Genomic DNA, 24,192 nt, shown 5'->3' on the forward strand with positions numbered 1-24,192 from the left:
GTCGGAGCTTCTTCTACGTTACTCCAAGGCCACTTCCTCTATCAGGTCTGTTCTGCAGATGAAGAACCCGAGGCCCATGTCACATAAAGGATGATCCTAATGAGGATGACGATAACCACAGTCATGAGGACAAACCTCTGGGTGCTTTCACCTCCATCCTTTGAATGCGAGGCTCACATGATATTTTCAGACGGAGAAAGCTAACAGCCACAAGGGCAGTGACAGTGATAATGAACATAACACTGGTCCCCAATTTCTAGCACATGAGATGCCTCTACTGGCTGGGGTTGGCATTATCTCCCCATTTTACAGACAGGAGACCCAGGCATTGGGCTGAGCCCATTCCGAGACACTGGTGTTCCGGAGGCACTGGCCAGGGGCTCCGCTCTTCCAGCTAGTAAATCCTCTAACAAGGGAGAGTGATTAGTGTCGGATGTGGCGGTGGCCTTTGTGCTGCTGACAGCTGCTGCCATGAAAGGCCTGTCCGGGCTCATTTCACAGAGGCCCTCCACAGGCCTGCTCCCAGCTCCCTAATTATGCCATTCACTAGTCACCGGGGCCGCCTCTGAACTCCTGACCCAGCAGTGAAAGACTTGGGATCTCATTACTAATCTCTTAAGCCACCTAGTCCTCTAAAATACACCCATTTAAGTTGGAGGCCAAGGCTTTGGGCTGGGAGGCAGGGAGAGGGAAAGCCCAGCTTTCACGACATGGCCATCTTCCCTCTCTGCTGCCTGTGGCCCAAGCCACAGGGCAGCTAGTGCGGCTGTGCGGCCAGGCAAAGGACAGGCCTGGCCCAGGGTCAGTGGCTGGGCTGGAGATGCAGAGGCCCTGGCACAGGACAGGGTCAGGCATCTGGGCCCACCTGTTTGTCATTTCAGGGGTGCGGGCGGGGGATGAGGCCTGTATTTGTTTTAATTATTATTATTGTTGTTGAAAAGGGAAGGAAAAAAAATGAGGAGAAACTGCTAACATCTGGGGCTGCTGTGCCGCTTACGTAATCTGCAGCAGAGGAGGAACACGGGATCCCTGGCCAGATGGTCAGTGGGTGACTTCACGGCTCATGTGAGGCCTTCAAGAGTACCAGGCTGACGGGCTGGGAGAGAGGGATGTGGGACCTTCTTTATGTCCTTAAGGGAAAGAGGCCAGGGATCAGGGGCTTCCAGAGAGTCAAGTTTTGCTATTGGAAGGATCTGGTGGTGGCAGTAGTCGTTTGTCCAGAGGAAGACAAAACCTTTTTCTTCTATTTCTCCCTCAGTCACTCACTCATTTAACAAACCTTTACTTAACACTGGCTAACTGCTTGCTACCCCTGGTCTAAATGGGAAAAAATGGGTCCTCAAGAAAGAAAAAAGAAGTAACAATAAAAATTTTTTTGTCCTAAATGTTTCCCAAGCCCACAGAGCAGGAAAGTGAGAAACTGAGCCAACACACACTCAGAAAAATGTGTTGGGTTCTGGATTCGAGCTTCGTGCAAGTTGAGGGAAGAACATGGATGAGCAAGGGCTGCAGCAATCTGGACCTGAAATTTTGGTCCAAAGTGCAAAATCTTCACATTGAGAGGGCTCTGGAGATTAGAAACTGAAAATAAAAAGGCCAAAGAAGGGGAAAACCTGGGCCACAGCTGAGTTCTGACAAAGCCAGTTTCCCAGATGAAGTCATTCACAGAGGCTGAAGTTTGAGATGCTGAATCTTGCTGCAAATGCAGTCTTTAGCACATGATTTGGAAAAAAAAATACATTGCTAACTTTCTGCATTTTTAAATATTTCTCTTCTCTCTTCCATTTATTCTGAGAGCAATGACTGACATGGAATTCTAGATCAGGATATAAGAGCAGTGAAATCTGGATTGGATCAAGAATGTACTGTTAACTCCATCTAGATAAGAACACAGAACTACTGCCAGCTGTAGATGAGATTTTGGAGGCATCACCCCAGATAAGAATTGGAAATATGCTGAATTCTATTTCAGATCCTGAAGGCATTGTCAGTTCTAGAGCAAGATGTTGAGCACCCAAACACTTCCAGTTCTAGACCAGAACACCAAGAAGCCGTAATTCTACAATAGAACTGGATGACACATTCTGCTGGTTATCTTAACACCCCAAAGGGACTGTTTGACCAAGAATAGAAAACCAAGTTAGCTTTAATTTTTTTAAAAAAATCCTTTCTCCACTGGCTTTTGTAGAGTGAAATCAGGAAACCTAGTCAACTCTATAGCAAAGAAATCTCTACCACTTGGCTCAAAGGCATTGAAAATGAAGGGGGGTGTCTTAGGAAGCTTGTGGGTCTCTTCTTGGAGTTTCTCTGAAGGACTTTAATAGGTTAATCAAGACAGAACTGACCATATCCAAGCTCAATTCCTGGTCACCAACACTCTTAGTGAGAAATAGTGGAGCAGTGGTTAATGGCAGTCTTGACCACACGGGTCCATTCCAGAAAGGTCAGAAGAGTGATTTTTCACTTAAAAACATCTGTGTCATGAAAGATCAAGTATTTCTCAAGTTCATAAACCTAGGAGTTTCCAGGTTGTTTCTGTTCCCTCCCCCCTTCCCTTCTTCCTGTCTTAGTTCTTCAAATTAAGACCTATGTGTTGCAAATTGTTGGAAACAGACAAGCCACAGTCCTTGCAGGGACTCCTGCTAGCTGCCAAGAGGAGGCTGCCCTGTCCTGGGTCCTGCACCTCGTTGCAGATCTCAGGGTTCTCTCATGCCCTCCTCTAGCCTTGGTGAGCTCAGGCTGGAAACTGCTGCAAGATTCGCTTTCTTCTTTTCGCTTTTGGAAAAGAGGCCATGTCACGATCTTCCCCAGGCTGCTTTGAATTTGATTTCTCCCAGGAAGAGAATGCAGTGCACTCACATATGCAGGAGCAACAGGACTGGGACTGCTTAAGCTTGTAACAGTCCTGCTGAGCTTCCAGCTTTAACAAGGACTCCAATTCATTAGGGCAGGGTGGCATTTCTCTCTGGCCCAGGACTCCAGATTTCAGAGGTAGGAATGGTGAGCATGATATGCAAGCCAGGGGGAGCCTTTATCCACCAAGTGCCCAATGGATAATGCTGACTTAGGTGTCTACCACCCATCAGAAAAATCCTCGGAGGGACTGGGGTCTTCCAGAGAGATGCTGGCCCCCCAGTGGCAGCCTTTGCCAGGGCAGTGCACATCTGTGCAAAGGACAGTGCTTAAAGCAGCTGCGGTGAGATAGGGCCCCTGGGAAGCACTGCAGCATGATCTCAGTCCACAGGTGAGCTCCTCAGTGAGACCTCCACCTGCAACTTTGGAGGTCACACATATTTTAATGTCAAAAGGATGTGAGTTGGAATTTCAGCTTCAGCTATGCATTGACTGCATGACCCTGAGCCTGTCACTATGTCTACATGGAATGAGATGACAGTATCTCCTCTGGAGCATTGCTTCAAGAACCAAAAGAGCCCTGGCTTAGACACAGCCTGCTCACTAGAAACACACAATTAGCAGTTCCCTCCTTCATCTACCCTCTTCATTCTTTCTTGCTTTACAGGCAGAGTTCTGGGTTCAAATCCTGCACTGTCTTGCCCCAGCCCTGGGCCAACTGCAGACTTAACCTTCCTGAGTCTCAATTTACTCCTCCACAAACCAGTGAAAAATCACAGGAGCTTCCTCATAGGGTGACTAGCAGGTTGAAATGTGTGCACACAGTATCGAGTGCCTGGCAGGTCACTGCTCTGAGAGCAGCGTATTGCTCCCAATGTCCACTCTATTGATTAGCACTGCTGTTTTTATGCTATTGTTACTACTTCATTTATTATTACTGTGTGGCCATTCCTTTTCCTTTCCCTTTTAATCCTATTTCCTTCCCTCCCCTTTCCGTCTACCTCTCCTTCCTCCTTTCTTTCTCCTCCTCCTTTACACCATCCCTCTCTTCTGGGGAAACAATGAGGGTGAACCACAGACTCAAGCCAGAAAAGCAGCCCATCTCTGTAGGAGCGAATCACAGGGACACCACTAAGACCTCAGTGCTCCCCACAGTAACAGGCAGAGCCTGTATCCTGGGGCACTTTCCTACTTTGTGTGCAAAGGTGTTGGCAAAGGAAAGATTGACTCTTCAATATGTGTCGGGAGCCTACTGTGTGCCTGATGCTGAAACACACAAAGTCAAGGACAGAAAAACAAAGCTAAGGACATCACTTGCTGGCAGGCAGCTATATCTCAAAGATGAGGGCAGATTCTGCAGGACAGGGCAGCAGGAAGGACATGAGGCTGGGATTCCGACCTCTTTCTTCTTCCTCTAATGCATGCAGTGGCACTCGCTGCATTTGCCATGCAAAGGTACAAGCCAGGGGATTTCAGAAGGCCTTGCCTGCTCTGGTTGCCCATGGTATTAACAAGGGACTGTCACCTGGCAACATGACATCACTTATAGATACACTCTGTGTATTTAATCTTATCACAAAGGAGATGTCTCAGCAGATGCTCTTTCCAACAGGGTCACCCAATAAACCCAGAAACATTTTCTGTCAGTATTTGCTACATGGCAGGTCCTGTGCAAGGCACTGGAAATATCTAGAAGCTGGGGGTTCAAATCCTCAGCCACTCAAGGTATCGAAAGCTGAAGACATGGGCAGTGCCAACTAAAATTCAGCTTGGGCTCAGGCTGGTCAGATGATTCCAGAAGTGTCCCGCGATATCAGAAGATCGAGGGCTGCCCACGTACTGAGGTCATCAGAGGAGGCTGCATGGAAGAGTAGCCGCTTGACCTAGATTCTGAAGGACAGCTGAGCCTTCAAGAGGAGGGGGAGGGAACAAGGATGTCTCTGGGCAGGAGGAAAGAAAACCCCAAGGCATGTCCAGGGATGGCCAAGTCACTCATTCTTTAGTGTCAGGCTGTCCAAAAAGCTGGTACCAACTGCATGGATTTTGGATTCATTGGCCTGCTTTTGGATTTCTTTAGTCATGGAGATTGCTGCAGAGACCTTCACAGGCAAGAGATCACTGACACCAGTATTTCTTGTGAATGGTACAGAATGTCCTCTAAAGGCAAAAACCTCCCAATGAGAATTCACACAGACTGAAATGAGGCAAGACACGGAATCACCAAAAGATTAGTGTCATACCTTACTCTGGGAGAGAGAAAAATGTCATTTAAAAAAAAAAAAATCTTGGCAGAGGTGCTACAGTGTAGTAAAAATGAAAGGAGCTTAGGGACTAAACGAAACGGGAGGGACGCCTGTTCTGCCCCCCTCTCTGTGAAATGGGCCTAGAGTCCCCACCACATGGGTGAGTTATGAGATTTTAATGTGATGAAGGACTTCGGTGCATTAGGTGTGCTCAGATTGGGAATCCTCCCAATCTCACTTTATTCTCCTGTTTTGCAGATGTGAAGACTAAGGCCTCGAGAGTCTAAATAGTTTGCCCAAGATCTCACTGTCTCTGAGAGTATTGGGACACAATGTTCTCTACACCTGCTCTCTTCAATTAGGTGGCCACGGTCTCCGTGTGGTTATTTAAATAGAAATGAATAAAAGTTTAAAATTTAGCTCTTCAGTTTCATAAGCCACATTCCAAGGTCCGATACCATAGGTGGCTATAGACTACAGCACAGGACAGTGCCGGGGAGAACACCTCTTTCATCACAGAAGGTTCTATGGGAGAGCTGGTCTGAAGCCTGGGCTGTTTTCTCTTTCCCTAGTAATAGGAACCATTGAATCCAGAGGCATTCTACCACTTAGTTACATCCATGGAGATATTTCTTCATTTATTTATTTTTTGAGACAAAAATCTCAAGGCTGAGAGCTTTACTCAGTTGCTGAGGCTGGCCTCCAACTTGTGTTCCTCCTGCCTCAACCTCCTGAGTTGCTGGGATTATAGCTGTGAGCCTCCACACCCAGCTGAGCCTGGGCTCTTGACTACGACCCAATTCTCCCTTCTCTGGAACACCAGTTCAGACCACAGCACCCTGATGCACATCAGTTAATCTCCCTGAGTCACCCGCGGCCCTTACTGTCAGGAGGGTGCCCTGCAGATGGAGAAATCACTCTGGAATCATTGTTTTCTGAAAGCCGTACCTGCCAGCAATCAGATCTCTCCCACGCCTAGGCCTTCCCAGAGGCCTTGCTCCCAGGAGGGAGAGAACTGCAGATGTCAGCCAAGTGTCCCCTTCACCAACTCTGCATATGGATACATTTGGGGAAAGGTCCCAGGGTGGGCAGGGGCCCAGGGGAGTCTTGGTTGGACCACTGTGACACAGATGTGTGCCTCTCAGCAGGGGCTCCTCTCAGTCCATTTTCTGTCTGGAAAATGAACATGCAATGGATCCAGGACCTCCTGGCGTTTGGGTCTGGCTGAAGAATTAAGCAAGTTTTAAGAAACTAATAGCTGGGTAGAAGAGGAGGTAGAGGCCATTATGATGGGGTTCTACAGGTCACACACCCAGGTTGTATTTTAAAGGAATAGGGAAGGACAGAGAGTGGGGTAGGGGGTTTGGAAGATGCACACAAGCAAATGGGCATGCACACAAGCCAAAGCAAAGTCCTGTGCCCAGTCAAACCTCTGCTCGCCTTGAACCCCCACCTCTGGGGCTGGCTGGAGAAAGTTTACTTTCAGACTAGAGCATGTGGTTAGGGAACCAAGTTCAATACTGTTGAAGCAACTGGCGCGGCAAGCTCCACTGGCTCTTGCTTCCAAAGTGCATTACAACCCCAGAGAGTGAATGCTGTTTACATTTTTCACATGTTTCTTGGGTACAGAACATGAAACTAAATTACACAGCGAAGGCCATACTGGCTACGTGCCGGTGACCCCGCTCAAAACAGAACAATAAAAAAAAAAAAAAAATGAAATAAAACAAAAAAGGAAAAAGGAAAGAAAGAAAGAGGCAAATTAAAGACCAGCATGGAAAAGAGTCTGAGGGTCCTGAAGTTGAGATGGTGAAGAGGGGACGGGAGAACGCAGACACGGAGAGAAGGGTCAGGCTCCAGATGAAAGTCAACCCTGAGGGATCTCCCTAGAGGGGCAATGGAGGGGTTGGCAGGGCACATCTACTCTCTGCAGAGAGCCAAGGACATGACCAGTGGGCACAGCCCTAAGCCACAAAGCCCAGCTTACTCTCAGGCTTCAAGTCAAGGGTTCACTGGAAGGGGAGAAATGGAGGCTCACTCTGTAAACCAGGCCCTCACTGCTCCACGGCACGTTCTCTTATCAATCAGAACATGTTTAGTCAATGCCTGCAAATGCTGGGCCCACCCCTCAATTGCTTTCCTCTCTTTCCAATCCTTGTTCCTCCCTCAGACTCAATAGGGATAACACCCTTCAGCAGGATGATGAACTGGGTGCCCAGTGAGAGGCAGGCTTGCTCTGCACACTTGATAGACATTAACTCACGGGGTCCTCAGGCCTGTGACAGCAGGCCCATTGTACAGATGAGGGAAACCGAGTCTTAGAAAAGTGAAGTCATTTGCCAGGCATCATACAGCTGGTGAAGAACTCTATTCAACATGAGTCTTTCTGGCTCTAGAGCTTACACACATTATAGAACAATGTGGCCACACTACTGTTGTTTAATTTTCCCCAAGTGCCCAGCTGAGCATAAAAACGATTTTCATGCACATCAGGCTCAGCCTCATCAGGCTCAGCAGCCTCAGCCTTCCCCCTCAAAGTGCACCCCTCTAAGGTCATCTCCACGCATCACATTACTTTGCCAGCATCTGTCTTGTCTTAGCAGAAGAACCCATTTTAGTGTTCCCATCTATGCAGGGAAGAGTGCATCCTGTTTGAGGGCAGAGGTTGCACTATTCATCTCAGGGTAAAGCCATTGCTGATCACGACGCTTTGGCCAGAATGCCTTCACACTAAGGTTCTACTGATTTGGAATTGGAATACCACAATCATTTCATAACCGAGAAGTTGTCAAAAGTTCAACCAAGAGAAGGAAGACCAAGAAGCTCTTTTAAGTCTCTCTCTGCTTACATTTCTGTGCCCCAAAGTCCACTCTTTAAAAAAAAAAAATCCACATTACTTCTAATTGGATTTTTTTCCCCTCAGTTACCAAAACTTCACAGGAAAATAAAAGTGTTTCTATAAAAATCTGTTCATTGCTACCAGGAGGATAAACACATTTCTGGATCTTGGCAAACACCTGTTACATGGATGTCATTATTTCTAATAATAGATCAGAGATTGGGTGGGAACAAAGGGACATGACTATTCCAACATCACATGGGGAGTAGATGGAGCATACTAGAGTTAGGAAGGGGCTGATCTGATTCCAGGTCTCATTTATGTTTCTTTGAGACTCCCATTACCTAGAATATTTTCAGATTGAATCTCGCAGCCAATCACAGTGTCTGGGTTTCTATCAGCTTGACTGACTATTGGAAGAGGGAAGAACTATTGGAAAAAGGGTGAAGAGAAGAGAGAGACAGGAGGAGAGACGTGTAGATCCCTTGTCTGGAACCCTGTAAGATTCAGGAGATATAAAGTCCCTCCCAGTCCAGAGTTTCTGTAAGTCTCAGGGTGGTTACAGCAACCAATTCAGGGGGCTCTGTCTCTGGAGAAACTTCTGGGTGCCCCACATCAATGGGACAGGCTGTAACAAACCATGGTACTTGCTGTTCTGTTTCCTTACATGACTCATACATGTGCTCCCCCAAATTACTCAGAAACCGCTAGGAGAAAGCAGATCCCTTGGGGATTTGGGAAAACTGCTTGGAATCTGCTCCTGCATCTCAGACTGTCCCCTTTGTCACTCCTCCTTCCACTGCCATTGGGAGAGGCTGTCCCATTTCACCTGTGAGAAGAGTTGAACACTTTGGTGGAGGAAGGTGGGTGGGGCAGGCCAGGAAGGACAGACAGCCCTAAGAACACTGACTTCAGCCTTGGGGGTTGAGTTCAAGTTTTCTCCCTTCTCTTTGCAAACACATTATCTAAGTAGCATGGGGGAATTGCTCGCCAATGCAAAATTTCCAGGTAGTTTTAATGCTCTTCCAGTAGCCAGGTATGAGAAAAGGAAGTTCTTAGAAGAGAGAGTGTCAAAGGTGAACTAATTCTTTTCTCTGAGACTCATCCTGAGCGAGGAGTAAGACTCTCAGGAGGGCTGCTATGAAATAAATGGGAAACTCTGTACTTAAACCACAAGAATAGGGTCTTACATAAGAGAGGTCGCCATCTACGTCACTGCTCTTCTTTCCATGAATCTATTATGTCTCTGTCTTAGAACCCCCCAAAAGCTCTCCATAGCCTTCGGGATGAAGTGTAAATTCCAAGCATCCATAGGATGCCGCTGAGCACCTCTCATGGCTCATCTCTCTTGTCTTTCACTTTATTTCTTACTGGCTTGTTAGTTAGTTTCTTTATTTTGATATGTCCATTCTTCTCTCTTTAATGTCCTCTTCTGATCCACTCCCTGTCCTGTCCACCAGCCTCTCCCCAGTGCCAGCTCTGCAGTCACTTCCATGGAAACACCCCTAGCCCTGCAGCGGCTCCCCTGTCCCAGACCTTCCTACGCCTCATCGCACGTGCATGTGAAAAGACCTCTCTCCCTGGTGTCCTGAGGACACAGTGGGTATCCCACCCCTCGCTCTGGAGGCAAGAATGAAGAAGACACTGGGGAAGGGGCCCTGTTCTCCTGGCTCGGAGGCAATGGCCAAGAAGGGATGCAGACATCTTGTGAACTCTCTCACTGGCATTTCAGGATTTCCTGTGTGTGATGTGTGGCTTGTGACAAAACCATAAATTGAGCAATGTTTCTTATCCAATCTACAATTATCCTGTTTGTGTTTTTTTTTCTCCCATATTCCAACAATAATTAGGCATCCATTACAAAAACCTAAGAAATCTTTTTTATATGCAGGGGTTGGAGCTCAAAACACTCTGTCTCTTCTGTGTTTCCAGACATTGTACGTGTTTTAGAAGACCCTCCTGAGAGAACGATGCTCAGCCTGAAGGAACATGTGCTGAAGGCTGGGGATCTTGGCAGCAGAGCAGAAACAGCAGGGCAGTGTTGGGGGTGTTAGAGATGGGGTGCTCCCGCCTCCTTTGTAACTCTGAGTGGCACGCCACACAGGAAAAGACACAGAAGACATCAGCTCTTCCATCTATTCTCATGCATCTGCTACAATGCAGGCTTCAACTGCCTTGTCCTGTACCTGGGCTCCTCTCTGGGACACAGTGGCCTGCATCCTGCTTCCTGATTCTGGCCCTTCCAAGAGTAAGCCCCAAAGCAAGGCACTGTGCTCTCTGAGCCTTAGTGTCCTAATCTGTAATGTGACAACACTGACTCCTATTTCTATAGTAGCTTTAGATTCAAGGAATTTGGTGGAAACCTCAGAGAAACTTAGTAAATGCTTTTAAAAATATAATCATTAGTCTGATACCTTCTGAAAGTGGGCAAATACTTTTATATCCCCATGCTGACTCCCATCCCTGCTGGCTGAGTAAGCTGGTAGCATCATAGCAGTGTTTCTTTCTCAGGAAAACTCCCTCTGGGTCTCACCCCCTTGGGTCTTTGGCTGCTGTTTGTAGTTGGATGCACCCCTCAATTGAAATAGTAAGCTCTTTGAAGACAGCAAAAGGACCAGGACTTTCTTGGTGTTTCTCCAAGTGCCTGCTACAATTTTGAGTATGCAACAAATGTTTGGTGATGCCGTTTAACCTCAGCAAAAATGTTGGCTGAGCCTCTCTACTATATGGGTCACTCTTGACCAGCTCATGGGTGAACGTGTATAGGAGAACCTAGCATGAATGAGACAGAGAATTAATATCTATACTACTCGGTAAGTGCTAAAATCCAGCACTGGCTATTTTTCTCTGCATCCCTTCATCTCCACCAGGCAGATATTTTCACCTTCATCTCCTACAGGCACGTTACCCTTCCCATTTACCAGAGTAGGATACTGAGATTCCAGAGGAGTGACTTACTGTATGTTCCCAAGAAGGGACCAAAGTTGTAAGAGCAAAGCTAGACTTGCAGGACTTCTACCCATGCTCTCTCCCTGACATTCCTTGAGGCAAGACTCAAATATATTTCTATATGATCAAATGAATAAATAAATTAGTATGTAAATCGCTATACCACAAGATATCTATGGTTTGCATTTCACGGAGGCACAAATTATTGTGGACACAACAAAGATTAGATAATAGTAACTCAAAATAAGGCAGCAAAAGTGTAATTTGCTCACTATTGGGTTAATGGGGTATAAAGTCAGAAAATCAATTACAAAGAAAGAAAATGTCCCTGGGTTTCTTCTGCCTTCTAATGCAGGAATTTTCTATAGCATAGAGTGTTTCATAGTAACACCATAGACACATTTTCTTTATTCTAGCCCTCACACTACTGCCCTGGAAATGGTTAGTCTAAGTCTTGCCTTCAAAGGATAAACCAAAAAAATTAGTTGGTTGACTGAGCCTTGTACTCCCTAGGAGTGTAAATCCCAGACAGTCTCAGAATTTCCATATCTTCCTTCCATCACTGCAAAGGAGAAAGGTGCCTGTTTGGAGAGGAGGAAGTACGGTTTGGTAGAAAGGTCGGGGCGAGAGCAGAAGGAAACAGTATCTATAGTGCACTTTGGCAGCCTTTGGTGCAAAGCATTACAGAAATGTGACAGGTGGAGACAAAATAAGAACAAGACAAGATCTCTGCAAGCACTTAAACTAACCCATGTATCAGCTTCCCAGAAGAGAGATAACTTGATTCTTTCAGTTCATTTCCATTTTTGTTCTGTCTCAGGAACTTCTTGATTCCAGCTGGGCTGGGAAGGTACATGGCCAAAATATCCAAAGAATGTCTCTTATTATAGGATGTTCAGCCCAATTTGCACAACCAGAAAGTTTTGATACTTCTGATAATGTTTGGACACGAGACTCGATGTTTGGACTCAGCTTTACTCTAACCAAATTTGGGAATCTTGTTTGAAGAGATTGAACAAGAGCAACTGGAAATCATTAGAAGTGGCAGGTTCACGCAAGATCAAAACCGACGTCTTCATTAGTATTCTAAGCCATGTAACACAAGGAGTGTTGTGTGCTTACAAGGGTCACGAGAGCCGGCAGACTTATTCTGATAAGGCTGTACCTCTGGACAGAGTTCTCACCCCTGTGTCTTGCACAGTGGTAAGGTCAGAGCCTGGGTCTTACAGCCTTTGGTTCCCTTCCTGGGTCCTAGGAAGAGGTAGCCTCGTACCTCTGATAAACACCTGTGTTTATTATTTTTACAGCATCAGAGAAAGACAGAGAGTGGACACACTGGCGTATAAAGAAGAAGGGGACAGCTGTGGGCATTTCATCTTTTCCCAGGGAAAGGAGTGCCCAGGGGCCCATAGAACAGGTCACTGTGTCCTGGAGATTTCAGCCCCTCAGGGGGGTCTCACAGGGATACCAGCGTTGAGATCTGTCCTCCTCGCACGGCAGCTTTCCTAGGAATCCAGTTACTTTCAACTTTCAGATGTGCCCTCACGTTCCTGAGCTCCTGCTGTATCTACCAGGAGCTCCTTCTAACTCTAGATTCTCCACGTCGGGGCTGTGGGACTCCCTGGGGAAACCACTGGGCTACTCAGGTTCTCCAAGGTAGACACGAATTCTCACCCTGCAGAATGGCAATGCGTGACCAGCACAGGGGTTGGTGGCCTCAGTAACTACCAGCTCCTTCCCCCTAGCTTCCTCCATCTGCTTTAGTCACTCTCTGGACTCTAGCTCCTACGGGGTCCATTCATGTATGAATTTGTGTGTGTGTGTGTGTGTGTGTGTGTGTGTTAGAAAGAGAGGGGAGAGTATCAGAAGAGGCAGAGGCACATGGTGTACTTTTCCATCTTAAGAGCGACTTCCAGGAGCCTCCCTGCCCCTCCCTCACGCCATCACCATCTTCACTGGAGGCCCTGACAGGGCGAAAATGAGGTACCAGTCTCCACTAATCACTGCACAAGAATAATGAAGGCCACAGTCTCCTGCCTCTCTGCTGTCAGAGGGAGCTGTTTCCATGTCAGGAATAGCCTTTACCCTGAATTAAGCAGGCTCTGGTTGTCTGTGTGTGAACACGCGTGTGCACACATGTTAGCACATGCACCTGTGTGCACGATGGGGGGGGGGAGGTGGGAGTGATTCTAGGCACTAGCCTTCATACGAGGAACGTGGGAGACTTTTGTTCTACACTCTCCAGGCCGCCCTCGGCCTGGCCCTGCACCCAGCCTGCGCGCAGACCCCCTCCCTGACCCTGTATTCTCCAGTGAGCTGATCTCATTATGGCAAATTTAGTTACAGCTGAAGTCTCCTTGTAACAAAGATTATGTCCAAGCCCAGAGTAATGGAACCTAGTCGATTTCATTAAAACAAAATTGGTTACAATGAATAATTCAATAGGATGATTTTGTTTCCTCATCTCCTCTTTGTAGATCGAAGAGCCAGTATTTATAATGATTTTTTTTTTAAATTGGATTTTTGTTTAGGAAGAGATGATCACCCATAATTCCTGACAGCCCTCTCCACACAAGATTGGAATAATTGCCCCCATGAAGCCTCTTTTCAAATGCTAAGACTGGAAAATTCTCTCCTTTGCTCACATTAGTGGCAATAACCTTGGGTGGTTTTTAAACACAGCTGCTACCTCGACCCTGTTCAGATGAGGTTCTGAGTGTGTTGATGATTCTCTTGTTTGAGTGATGTTTTTTAAAACATCTCTGGGAACTGGATGCTGGTGTCGAATTTGGGATTCCCGTACATTCTATGTGATGGAGAGGTGATACCCAGCATCTTCTTTCAGAATTGTTTGTTTTCATGTAGTAATAGACATTTCCTGATCATCTAGACATATCCAGATCCCATGTTGAAGGTAAAAGCACAAAGATGAATGAAACTTGCACCTACCCTCAAAGAACTGAGAGCCTAATGGGGCAGCGAGGTGGACAAGTGAATGGGTGTGACCACTGAAGTGAGCTCACCAAGTGGAGAGGTGGAGAGAGGAACTCTGGCCTCTGTTCACTTACCAGGCTGGCGATATACACCAGAGGCATTAGAGAACACCAGGTTCCTATTCTCACCACTTTCCATAAGATACCCAGAAATAAATGCAGATGAATAAATAAAAGAATCTAATAATGTCAACATAAGCTTTCATAAGACAAAAAAAATGCTCAAGTAAATATGGAAACTAATAAATGAGGTGGTCTTATCTTATACTAGTAATTCTTCTGTGGCACCCAGCAGATTGTAATTCTCTTTATCTAGAAAGAAGACCCCACTGAACCAGAGTCAAAGAAGCAAAATCCGAGAAGTACACCTGGGTTCATGGTTCATCTGTGAGAGCCAGAGGCACCCGGCTCACAAATAGCCATTGGGCTGGGCGGTCAGAAGCACTGAGTTGTGTCTCAGGGAAAAGGGAGTCTCGAAAGAAGGCAGGTGCTTGCTCAGCAGGATAATTGGAAAGGGAGCTCTGGGGACAGCACAGCCATCCCTAGAATCACACAAGCCCTGGTGGCCCCAAAACTCTTGCTCCGTCAACTAAGCTGCCAGTCCCCTGGGGGGAACCATGGTACATAAATGGTGCATTATGGGACTGAAGAACGAGTCTGAGCTTCTTAGAATTGGGAAGGTCCTTGGAGATCATAAAGCTCTCTATTTTAAAGATGGGAAAAAATGGGGTCCAGAGAGATGGAGAGACTAGCCCAAAGCAACTCAGCCAATTTACTGTAGAGTAATCACTGATTCAGGAGGAATACAATTTGGCACTCTCCACTAAACAGATAGACTCCTCAAAATGAATTTGTTCTTACCTTCACTGAATTTCCATGGTATACCCAATTATGAATTATAATAGGGACATGGAAGGACAGTCATTATCCCTATTGTGTTGATATTTCCTCCCTTGGCCATTGTATTTCTAGTCCTTTACAAATGGTACTCAAAAGCTAGGGACATTACATTTGGCTAAAGATATGCCCAAGGGGCCATGACCAAAGACACTGCATTTGATACGACCCACCTTGAGCGCCACTCAGAGCAGAGATTCAGAGCATCTGCAGGAAGTGGCACACATGGTTGGGATCTTACCTGGGATGCTGCTGGCTGTCCGATGACAACCCAGCCTGGGCACTGTTGGTCCTGATGAGACACTGAAGCATTGGATGCCCACTGATCCAGGAAGCCCTGAGGTGTGTAGACGCCACAGTCTTTAATGCTAGTCTTTTGTTCAAACTCTTCACATACCCCGTCCCCATCATGGAAATAGCACCGGCTGGGTTCATCTGCAGGAGATGGACATAGAAGGGGAAAGGATAGATAAATTTATTCGTTCTTTGGCCTCAGTTACCATCAGCAGCTAGGAGATTAGACCACCAAAACCATGTCATGGCAAGCCCATCACCCTGAGTCACAATGGCATATTCTCCAGCCTTAAGGGGGAAAAAAAGGGAAATTCTCTAATACACAATAACGTGGCGAACATTATTGTATGTGGAATGAGTCAGTCGCAGAAGCACACAGTGCATGCTTCCACTTCTATGAGAGGTCTGAAGTAGCAAAATTCATAGAAGCAGAACGAAGAATGGGTATCACCATGGTATGGAGAGAGGGGAAGGGAGGAGCTGTTCACGAATAGGGAGCTTCGGGGAAGCAAGATGAAAACGATCCAGCACCACGTTGGGCAGACAACACACATTTATTTTACTCTACACTAAAATATGTTAAGAAAGCAGATTTCATGTTTTGTCATATACACACCAAAAGTTCATACTTCCACCTTCATTACCCCCAAGTAAACCTCACAACCACCTCATGAGGAAGGTATCATATTTTATGATTCTTTCAATCTTTCTGATGAGGAAACGGAGCTCCTGTGGGGCTTTAATAACTTGCCCGAGGGTCACAGTGTGCAATAATGCCAGACCTAGGACTCCGGGTCAGGCGTCCACTTTCCGAGTTCTGGGTGCATCATCTGATACCACAGGACTTCATAGTTGCAAATTGGCATTTATTTAACTCCAAAGAGGATTTCAGTTTTGCATAAAGAATGAACTGGCTTCCATCCCAGTACTGAAACTAAATTGCTCTGTTATGTTAGATGAGTCTCTTTCTTGCTCTGGACTCAGTCATCAAGGGAGAGGGGGTTAGAATACTGGAATCCAAGAGCCCTTTCTGTCTAATGCCTCTAAGGACTTGTCAGATACCTTTGGAGGTTCAGTTAAAGACCAAGAGAATTCTCAAGCTCCTGTGCAATTCTAACCACAGCAAGGTGTCGGCTTGGCATGGTTTAAAGCTGCCACTGGCTACAATACTTCTCACTAAGCTGCAAGGACAAGGATCACAGAAGCGCAGAGCTAGCAGCAGGATGCCTTCTGAGCAGGTACGGACTGTGCATGCTTCCTGGCATTTGAACATAGACTATTACCATGAGAAGCCTGGCTGTGAGCATCTGAAAGTGATCACCCAGGCACCTTTTAATAATTCTAATGTCAGCAAAGAAAAACACCCCTTCCTGGGTGGGGGTTATTTTGTAAAGATCTCGACCTCAACATGCTGCCTTGTGTTTTACATGCTACCAGCTCCTCCAAAGGATTCTAAATGAGGGTCTCTACCCAGTACCGTAGGGTTGCCATACATTGACAGTGATGGCCGTGCTATTAAAGACCATCTTCAAGTGACTGGCACAGATCCTGAAAAAGCTGTATATCCCAGGTAAATCAAAATGTAAGGTCACCCAAAAAATATTGCTTGATCTGAGTCATCCTTCCCCCATTGACTCCAAAATAACTGAGTGGAGCTCTGGAAAGGGCACTGAATTGAAGGCCAGAAACCCAGGTTTGATTTCTGTTCCTTCCATTTGCTATGAAGCTCTGCCTAACCAGCTTTGCTTCTGGGTCTCTGGCTCCCCATGTATACTGTAGACATGATAGTTCCAGCCAGGGTAACCATAGAACTCACACAGGAAATGAACATAAATGTGTTTTGTTCATTCTAAATAATCATCAAGAGAAAAAATAATACTCTTCTTCTAAGGGGTTGATTTGTTCCTAAGTGAGTGAATTAAATCAACTTGTGAAATCAGTACTCCCTTGAAACATATTCAAACAACATTCTCCCAACTAGGAAGAGCCGGGGTCCAGGAGAAATAAGACTTGAATTTCTATGCTGCTGACTATCTGAAAAAGAAGTCACTGAATTCAGAGGCAGCAGAATGTTGAGCCCCTTCCAAGCTCCAAAATCCCTTGTTTATTTCTGCAAACAGTTTACATAGTGAAATACCATCAAAAGAGCCAGAATAAATCAATTCATTATAATACAATTATTTAAGCCTGGGTCTGAGCCAGATGAGGACTCCAGTGTCCAGTAGCGTGCCTGGCAGTACAAACATGGAAAGAACACAGGCGCAGCACTTCTCAGTAGCCCCGACCTCTTGGTGACTGTGGCCAGCTCAGATACAACAAAATTTAGGGCCAATCCAAGAATGATCAGCCATAAATCCAGCCTTTTCTCTCTCAAATCCAATAAAGGGGACTGCAAAGAGCAAAGGTTTTTGATGTTCAAATGCTACCTCTGTCACACATGAGCTGAGTAGGACTTAAAATAACCTCATCTCTCTGTGAACATCTCTTTCCTTATCAATGACATGATAATGTTCATTTATATTATTGTAGTGATTATGTGAGACAATATGCACAATGTCAGCCCTCTTGCCCATTTTATCTAATGGAAAACCGAGAGCTACAGGAATTACAGCTCTGCTTCTAGACCAGAGGGAGCTGTCACCAGGGCTAAGAGTTGGAGTCTGGTTTTTTACATCTCAAAGAAAGACCTTCCCTACACACAGTCCCTATGGTGTTGGAAATATAACCTATGTAAGGATAAGATCTGGGGGTGCCTGATTCTTGGAACCCCTTTTGTCCTCTCTCTAATAGAGGACAAATAGGGAGGAATTCTAATAAAATCTGTTCTTTCATATGACTTAAGTCCTTTCCTTAGCAGAGACCTCTCAGTGGCCAAAAGTGGTACCAGAGGTCAATTATCATGAAAGCTGATTTCTTCCTGATTATTTTGAATACTACAATAAATCTGCTTGGAACTGGCAGAACCTGAGAATGACGGGAGGTAAGCAGGTGCATAGGTAGGTAGATGTGCAGATGGATGATGGATGGAGAGGTAGACAGAGAAAGAATCAAAAGTGAAAAAAGAAGAAGCATTAAAAAGAGAAGGACAGAGAGGGGAGAGAGAGGGGGGTGGCTGGTTTCTTCAATATTCTGCTGACAAAGCTATTCCGTATCACTTTAAAAAAAAAAAAATAACATCCTTGGACTCTGCTGTTCAGTTTCTCTTGCTACTATTGTCCCGAGGGCCCTTCAGCTCCATCTGCCAGTCCTTCTCTGGAGAATTCTCTCTCCCTTTTTACTCCCTCTGCCCCAAGCACTGAAGAGAACAGGGTAAGGAATGGAATACAAATGTGTGGCCCGGAAAAACAAAGACAGCAACAACCACATAATAAAACAAAACTGGTCTTCTTGTTTTCATTACGTCATTTTACTTGGTGCTCCTTGAATACTTTATGCTCAGTGCTGAGCAGGTTGCTGTCAAGAACGGGAAGTCAGTACCAAGGTCAACTAATCACCTTGCCTTCCATATAGTTGCTAGGTGGCATTCAAAATAATATATTCCACTGGGAGAAGTACTGTGAAGACTGCACACATGTACATATAAAAATGTCTGGAAAACCTAACAGACTTTCAACAGATATTTGCTGAACGAATGAATGACTACACTTTGGCATTGCTGATTTACACCTTCCTGTGCAAACATAGTTTAGACGGCACCCTTTGGAAATGTGTCTTAAGACTGAAGGAGAATGAGCTACCTGTAGGAGCTGGCTTACAGTGGGCCTGCGTTGAGCAGTCTGATCTTTCCATCTTGCTCCATCTTCCCCTAGCATGAGGAATTAAGTTCCTCATTTCAGAACAATCCCCTTACAGGTGGAGACACATTTAGAAATTTGCTCTACCACGCTAGGAAACTTGATGCGGGTGGGGTGGCATTAACCTTGTCTTTCCCACTTGGGTATTCATATGCCAGAGACTCTTTTCCTGTTTTGGGAAGAAATGAGTTCAGCTGAAGAGCCGAAGGCAGATAGACTCTCTAAGTGGACACACACAGCTGATGCAACCCCTCATTGATTTAATTTTCAATTTTCATCTGTCTGGAGCATCAAGATAAAATAATATGAATGAAATGACATGCCTGCATTCCTGAGGCATATCCGAAGGCCACAATCTGAGATAGGCAGAGACTATGACATCCATTGGAATGTTTGGAAAGCCACATCTAAGGGAAAGGACACAAGTTAACCTTAAAGAATAAGCAAAGACTGAGGTTAGAGTTATAGTGAGAGTTCTTATCCTTGAAGTCAGAAAACTTGGATTCAAGATACTGACTTATCCTGATTTATTAGTTAATCCTGGACATGACATTTCACCTTCCCCTACCTCACTTTCTCCATCTAAAAGTGGAAATAAGATTACATTTTAGATATCTTCATTAAGATGCTCGGTATTATCAAATAGTATGAGAGACCAAGAGATGTGAACATGGAAATGGTCTCCGAGACACAAGTTCTATACTTAACAACAATAATACAGGGATGAGGTAGGAGGCAAAGGAGGTTTTCTTAATCATAGATTCCCCCTTTCATCTACCCAGGCATAGATCCTAAGGAATCTTCAAGGATCAAAATGATCAAAGAGGGTGCATGGACTATTTTTCGTATAAATGGAAAAAGACACAAGTAAGCAAGCAAAGAAGAAAACCAACAACAATCTAAAGAAAATAATATAATTGCTTATATACTGAAGAGTCATCTCAACACAATCAGGAGACTAATTAACTTAGATGAGAAACTTTGATAGTATATGGTATCCCCCAAATCCCTCAGATGAATGAATGAAAGAGCCAGCTGAAGGGCTCCTACTTGGAGAAGAGAGGAGAGAGTTAAATTACTCATGCCTTCCCATCCTCCTAGGTATGGATTTCACAAGGGATTTGCCTTCACAATGGCTCTCACCAGTTTTGGAGCTGGACAAGACATGGGCATCAGTTATAGGTCACTGATAAATTAATGTGAGCCAATGTGTTTGTCAAAGGCCCAAGATAATGAGCATTCTTTAGGATAGTGGTCAAGTTTAGGGTATTTTGGCTCCAAGTCTTCTGCCTAAAATAAAAAAGCTATCACGCTCCTTCTTTACATGTACTCCTTTGATAGATCCTGACTGCTTACTGTGGAAGATAATTTTTCTTAGTTTGGCAAAGATTCTCCACAAAACACCCTCTTTCTGCAGTTTTCTAGACCAGCCACTCACTCCATTTCATTCCTCCGCGTCCTCGCAAGGGTTGTCTTTGTCTTCGGAATGCATTCTCGGTTCTTCCCTCTGCTAACTTTCAATAGTTCCTTAGTCTTATGTCTATTTGGCAAGTCTTCTCTGTCCCTCATCCTCTTTCCCTGACTCCCGCCCCCATGGGGTTAAACGTTTTCCTCTGTATTTTCACAGTTCCCGGATTTCTTCATCACAGCCTCTTCCCTGCCTGTCTATGAACCAGTCTCCCCTAAAAGGCGAGGACTATCTCTGGGAACAAAATTGTTGAGTCTTTCCTGCCAGTAATTCAAACTCAATGCAATGGTCAAGGAGCGTTGGAGTGGATGAATGACAAGTGAAAGCTAATGAATGCTTTATACTTAATTTCATTTATTAGCCAGATTATGCATAGTCTAATATCATAATCGTTAATGTAATTCCTAGCCATACAAGATCATTCTGCAAAATAGATTTTATCAAAATAGAGGAACCTTCTTAAGTGAAAGGAAATACTTTGCCTAAAAGGTTTACAAGTTTCATCACAAAATTTCTTCAAACCTTGAGGTTGCAGTTGTTCTAAACAAACTCCCAAATCATTGCCATTTAAAGATTTCCATGATGCCCTTCTGAGATTAAGAGCCAAGTAATTCATTTACAACCATTTTAGCAACAAATGAGCCACAGATAAGAGGTACCAAAGCTTCCTGGAGATTTTAGGAGCGAAAGCTGTTATCATCCACAGCTAAGATAGCTTTTAACCCTTAAAGGAGACCCCAAGAGGCTATTAATTCATTTAATAAATATTTACCAACCACCCTTTTGCTGTCTATGCAGGTGCTGGGGATATAAGGATGAATCATGTTGGGCCTCTCCTCTATAAAGACAGTCCCATATGACTTGAGGAAATGGGGGATGGTTTCTTGAGAAAATGGTTTAGGGGAAACTTCCCAGAGAACAGAAATAACTTGAGTATGTGGAGGGGAGAGTATAAGTGGAGGTTAGGCCTGAACCAATATTTGATTAAGTTAGGAGTACAGTGGATTCTGAGATTAATGAGTTGGAAAGCTGATCTGAGGCCAGATTAAAGAAGGATTTTAGTACCACGTTAAGGAATTTGACTTATATCACTTAGCAGTGGGAAACTTTGAAGGTCCTCCCAATCCCAAGCTGGAGAACCATGTTGTAATCATGATTTCTTACATTCTCAGAGGCAATGAGGTACAAGACTTAATTTTGCTTAGCAGCTCTGCCATTTACTCTTTATTGAGTTGAAGCAAACTATTTAGAATTTCTAAGCCTGTATTTCCTTATCTGAATAATGTTTGAAGGATTAAATGCAGATTGATGCTCAAATCACTGAATGAAGTAGTTATATAATAATCAAAAAATATTTACAGAGTTGCTTCTGTGTGCAGGTACTATGACAAACTATAGGCATAGAGCAGTCAGTAAGACATGCAGGAATTCTTCCTCCATGGAACTTATGGTATTAAATGCACATAAGTACTTGGTACCTAACAGATGGCCAATGTATGCTCTGTGATGATAATATGGAACTGAAAGATCCGAGAAAGAAATGATCTCATTTCACCGATAGTAAGGCTGAGGTTCATAAGGTTGAAGTAATTAGCTGAATCTTTTAGAGAAAGTTTTCATTAGAGACAAATCTAGAAGGCTGGTTTTCAGACTTGTAATACAATTCCTTTTCTACTGCACCATTCTCATATTTTAGTGTTTAATTCTGGGAACGAAATAGTTTGTTACCCTTAAGCAAGTTTCAATATTACTTTTGGGAGTCTCCAGTTTCACATTTCATAGTGTGTGTACTGCTATGAACTAAATAGTCTGAGAAATTATTGGAGTTACCAAGCTTCAAATCCTATGAGGAAAACAAATAAACTACCTACAAACAGGGAGGTGAGAATTTTCAGTCACAGGAGATGGACTTGATTTAGGGTTCAAGGAAGAAGCACATAATTTCAAGGTACACTCCTCTGAAATAGGCTACCTTCCCAAGCATGGGCACATTCATAAATGTTTCTAAACTTCTTGTTCATAAACATGGATCAGCTTTTGAGAAATTAGCATCTGTTTCTATTTTCAGCTGAGGGAATAGTGATTGGCATTAGGCTATTCTCTTGCAGTCCAATGATGACTATTTTTTTTTCTTTTTTTGTTTTTTAAGACCAGGAAAATATTATGTTTAAGTTCAGCTGTTTGTTTAGGGATGGGTCCAACTACATCAAGCTTCATTCCATTTAATAATTCATCCAAACAACAACAAAAAGACCCCCCCCAAAAAAATGCACAATCTCTGTATTCAAATAATAACTTCTCGGAACAAGGAGAATCATAATACCTTAAGCCCCAGTGGTGTACAAAGTGGAAGACTGGGTGGAGGCTGGGGAGGGCTATCTTGGAGGACGCTTACTCTGGAATAGAAGTGTCTCAACTTCACATTGCCATTCTGTCAAAGGCTTCGTGACCAACCCATAGCACTGCCTACATTTCACTCTATTCAAAGCAGGGTTTGTTCTTCACATCTTAAACCAGATCAGCCTACCCAGAGAACAAGAGGCAGGGTGGCAAGGGCTCCTAAAGAACCATGAATTTGCTAACAAGCTTCACTTGTCGATTAGGTCTACTGAATCTGACAAGCTTAAGTTGGTTTCTGGTTCCTTCACAGGTTGGTCAAACACCAACAGGGGGAAGACATTCCTGCCTGTATTTCACTGTGGCAGCCAGACATCATCTAACAGACTAAAAGCACAGGGAAACAACAGAGATCCCTGTCTCACAGGCTCACTCTACCTCCGCACCTAGACCCATCATAGATGGCACCCACCACATAGTACAGTCTTCTCCTCCACCTAGTCAGCCCCTATGATACTGTTAGAACTGACTTAGGTCTTCCCAACTTCAAACCCTTCTAAAACAGCAGTCTAGGAGTGATTAATCAAAATGTAAGTTTTATGTTTGAAATACTTGCCTTCTACATGAGTGTGTGTGTGCATGTGTGTGTTTGTGTGTGTAAATAGTATTGGGTATTAAACCCAGGACCCGGCACTTGCTAGGTAAGGACTGTATCACTGAGCTACACCCCCAGCCCTTTTTAGTTTATTTTGGAACAGGGTCTCAATAAGTTGCCCAATAAGTTGCTGGCCTTAAACTTGAGATCCTCCTGCCTCAGGCTCCCAGGTAGCTGGGATTACAACTGAGCACTACTACATCCTGTTACAAAATACAAATGTCTCCACCTTGCTTTCAAGTCCTTTCAAAATCTAGCTCCTGTCTATGCTTGGTTCCAACCTCATACCTACCCTCAAATGAACAGAGTTCTTTTACAGAACTCTCACCTCAGAGCATCTGCCCTTGTTTCCTTATCCTGAAAGGCTGGTCTCCATCTTCCAGTCTCCTGTCATTAACTCTAATTCTAGCATCTTCCCTCAACGACACCTCACCTACTACTCTACTGCATCTTTCTTGACCAGCACAAACTAACAACTTCTATTCCCTGCATCATTATGCTCTCCTTCCAAACTAGCAAAGCAGAATACTATCTATCTAAAATTTTTAAAATTTAAAAAGCGATGGTTGAAAAGTTCAAGGTTTTTAAATTAAAAAAGCCAAACCTCCTTTCATCCCCCATCTCCTTAATATGATTTCTCCTACCTTCCATTTCTTTTGGATTAATAGTAAAATTTTATTAAGAGTTACCAAAATGTATGTTGTATAGTTTCTTGTTTACAATTTATTCTTCATTTCTCTTCAATCTAGCTTCTATATTCATGACTCCACCAAAACCAGTCTTGCTAAAGTCACCATTGACCTCAGTGTTGCTAGAACTAATCATAACACCCTGGACTGCCTTGGAACTCACAAAGATCTTGAAATGTAC

General features: G+C 44.5%; 1 protein-coding gene across 1 annotated transcript in view; it reads right to left on the reverse strand.

Moving 5' to 3' along the window:
- Positions 1 to 24,192, reverse strand: part of Pappa (pappalysin 1) — a 226,608-nt gene that overhangs the window by 74,706 nt on the left and 127,710 nt on the right. The window contains exon 10 of the mRNA XM_076843159.2: positions 15,016 to 15,209. Within this exon, the coding sequence (XP_076699274.2) occupies positions 15,016 to 15,209 (194 nt within the window). The remainder of the gene's footprint in view (positions 1 to 15,015; positions 15,210 to 24,192) is intronic.

The sequence above is a fragment of the Callospermophilus lateralis genome, chromosome 2 (genome assembly GCF_048772815.1).
Source record: "Callospermophilus lateralis isolate mCalLat2 chromosome 2, mCalLat2.hap1, whole genome shotgun sequence".
NCBI classification, from domain to species: Eukaryota; Metazoa; Chordata; class Mammalia; order Rodentia; family Sciuridae; genus Callospermophilus; species Callospermophilus lateralis.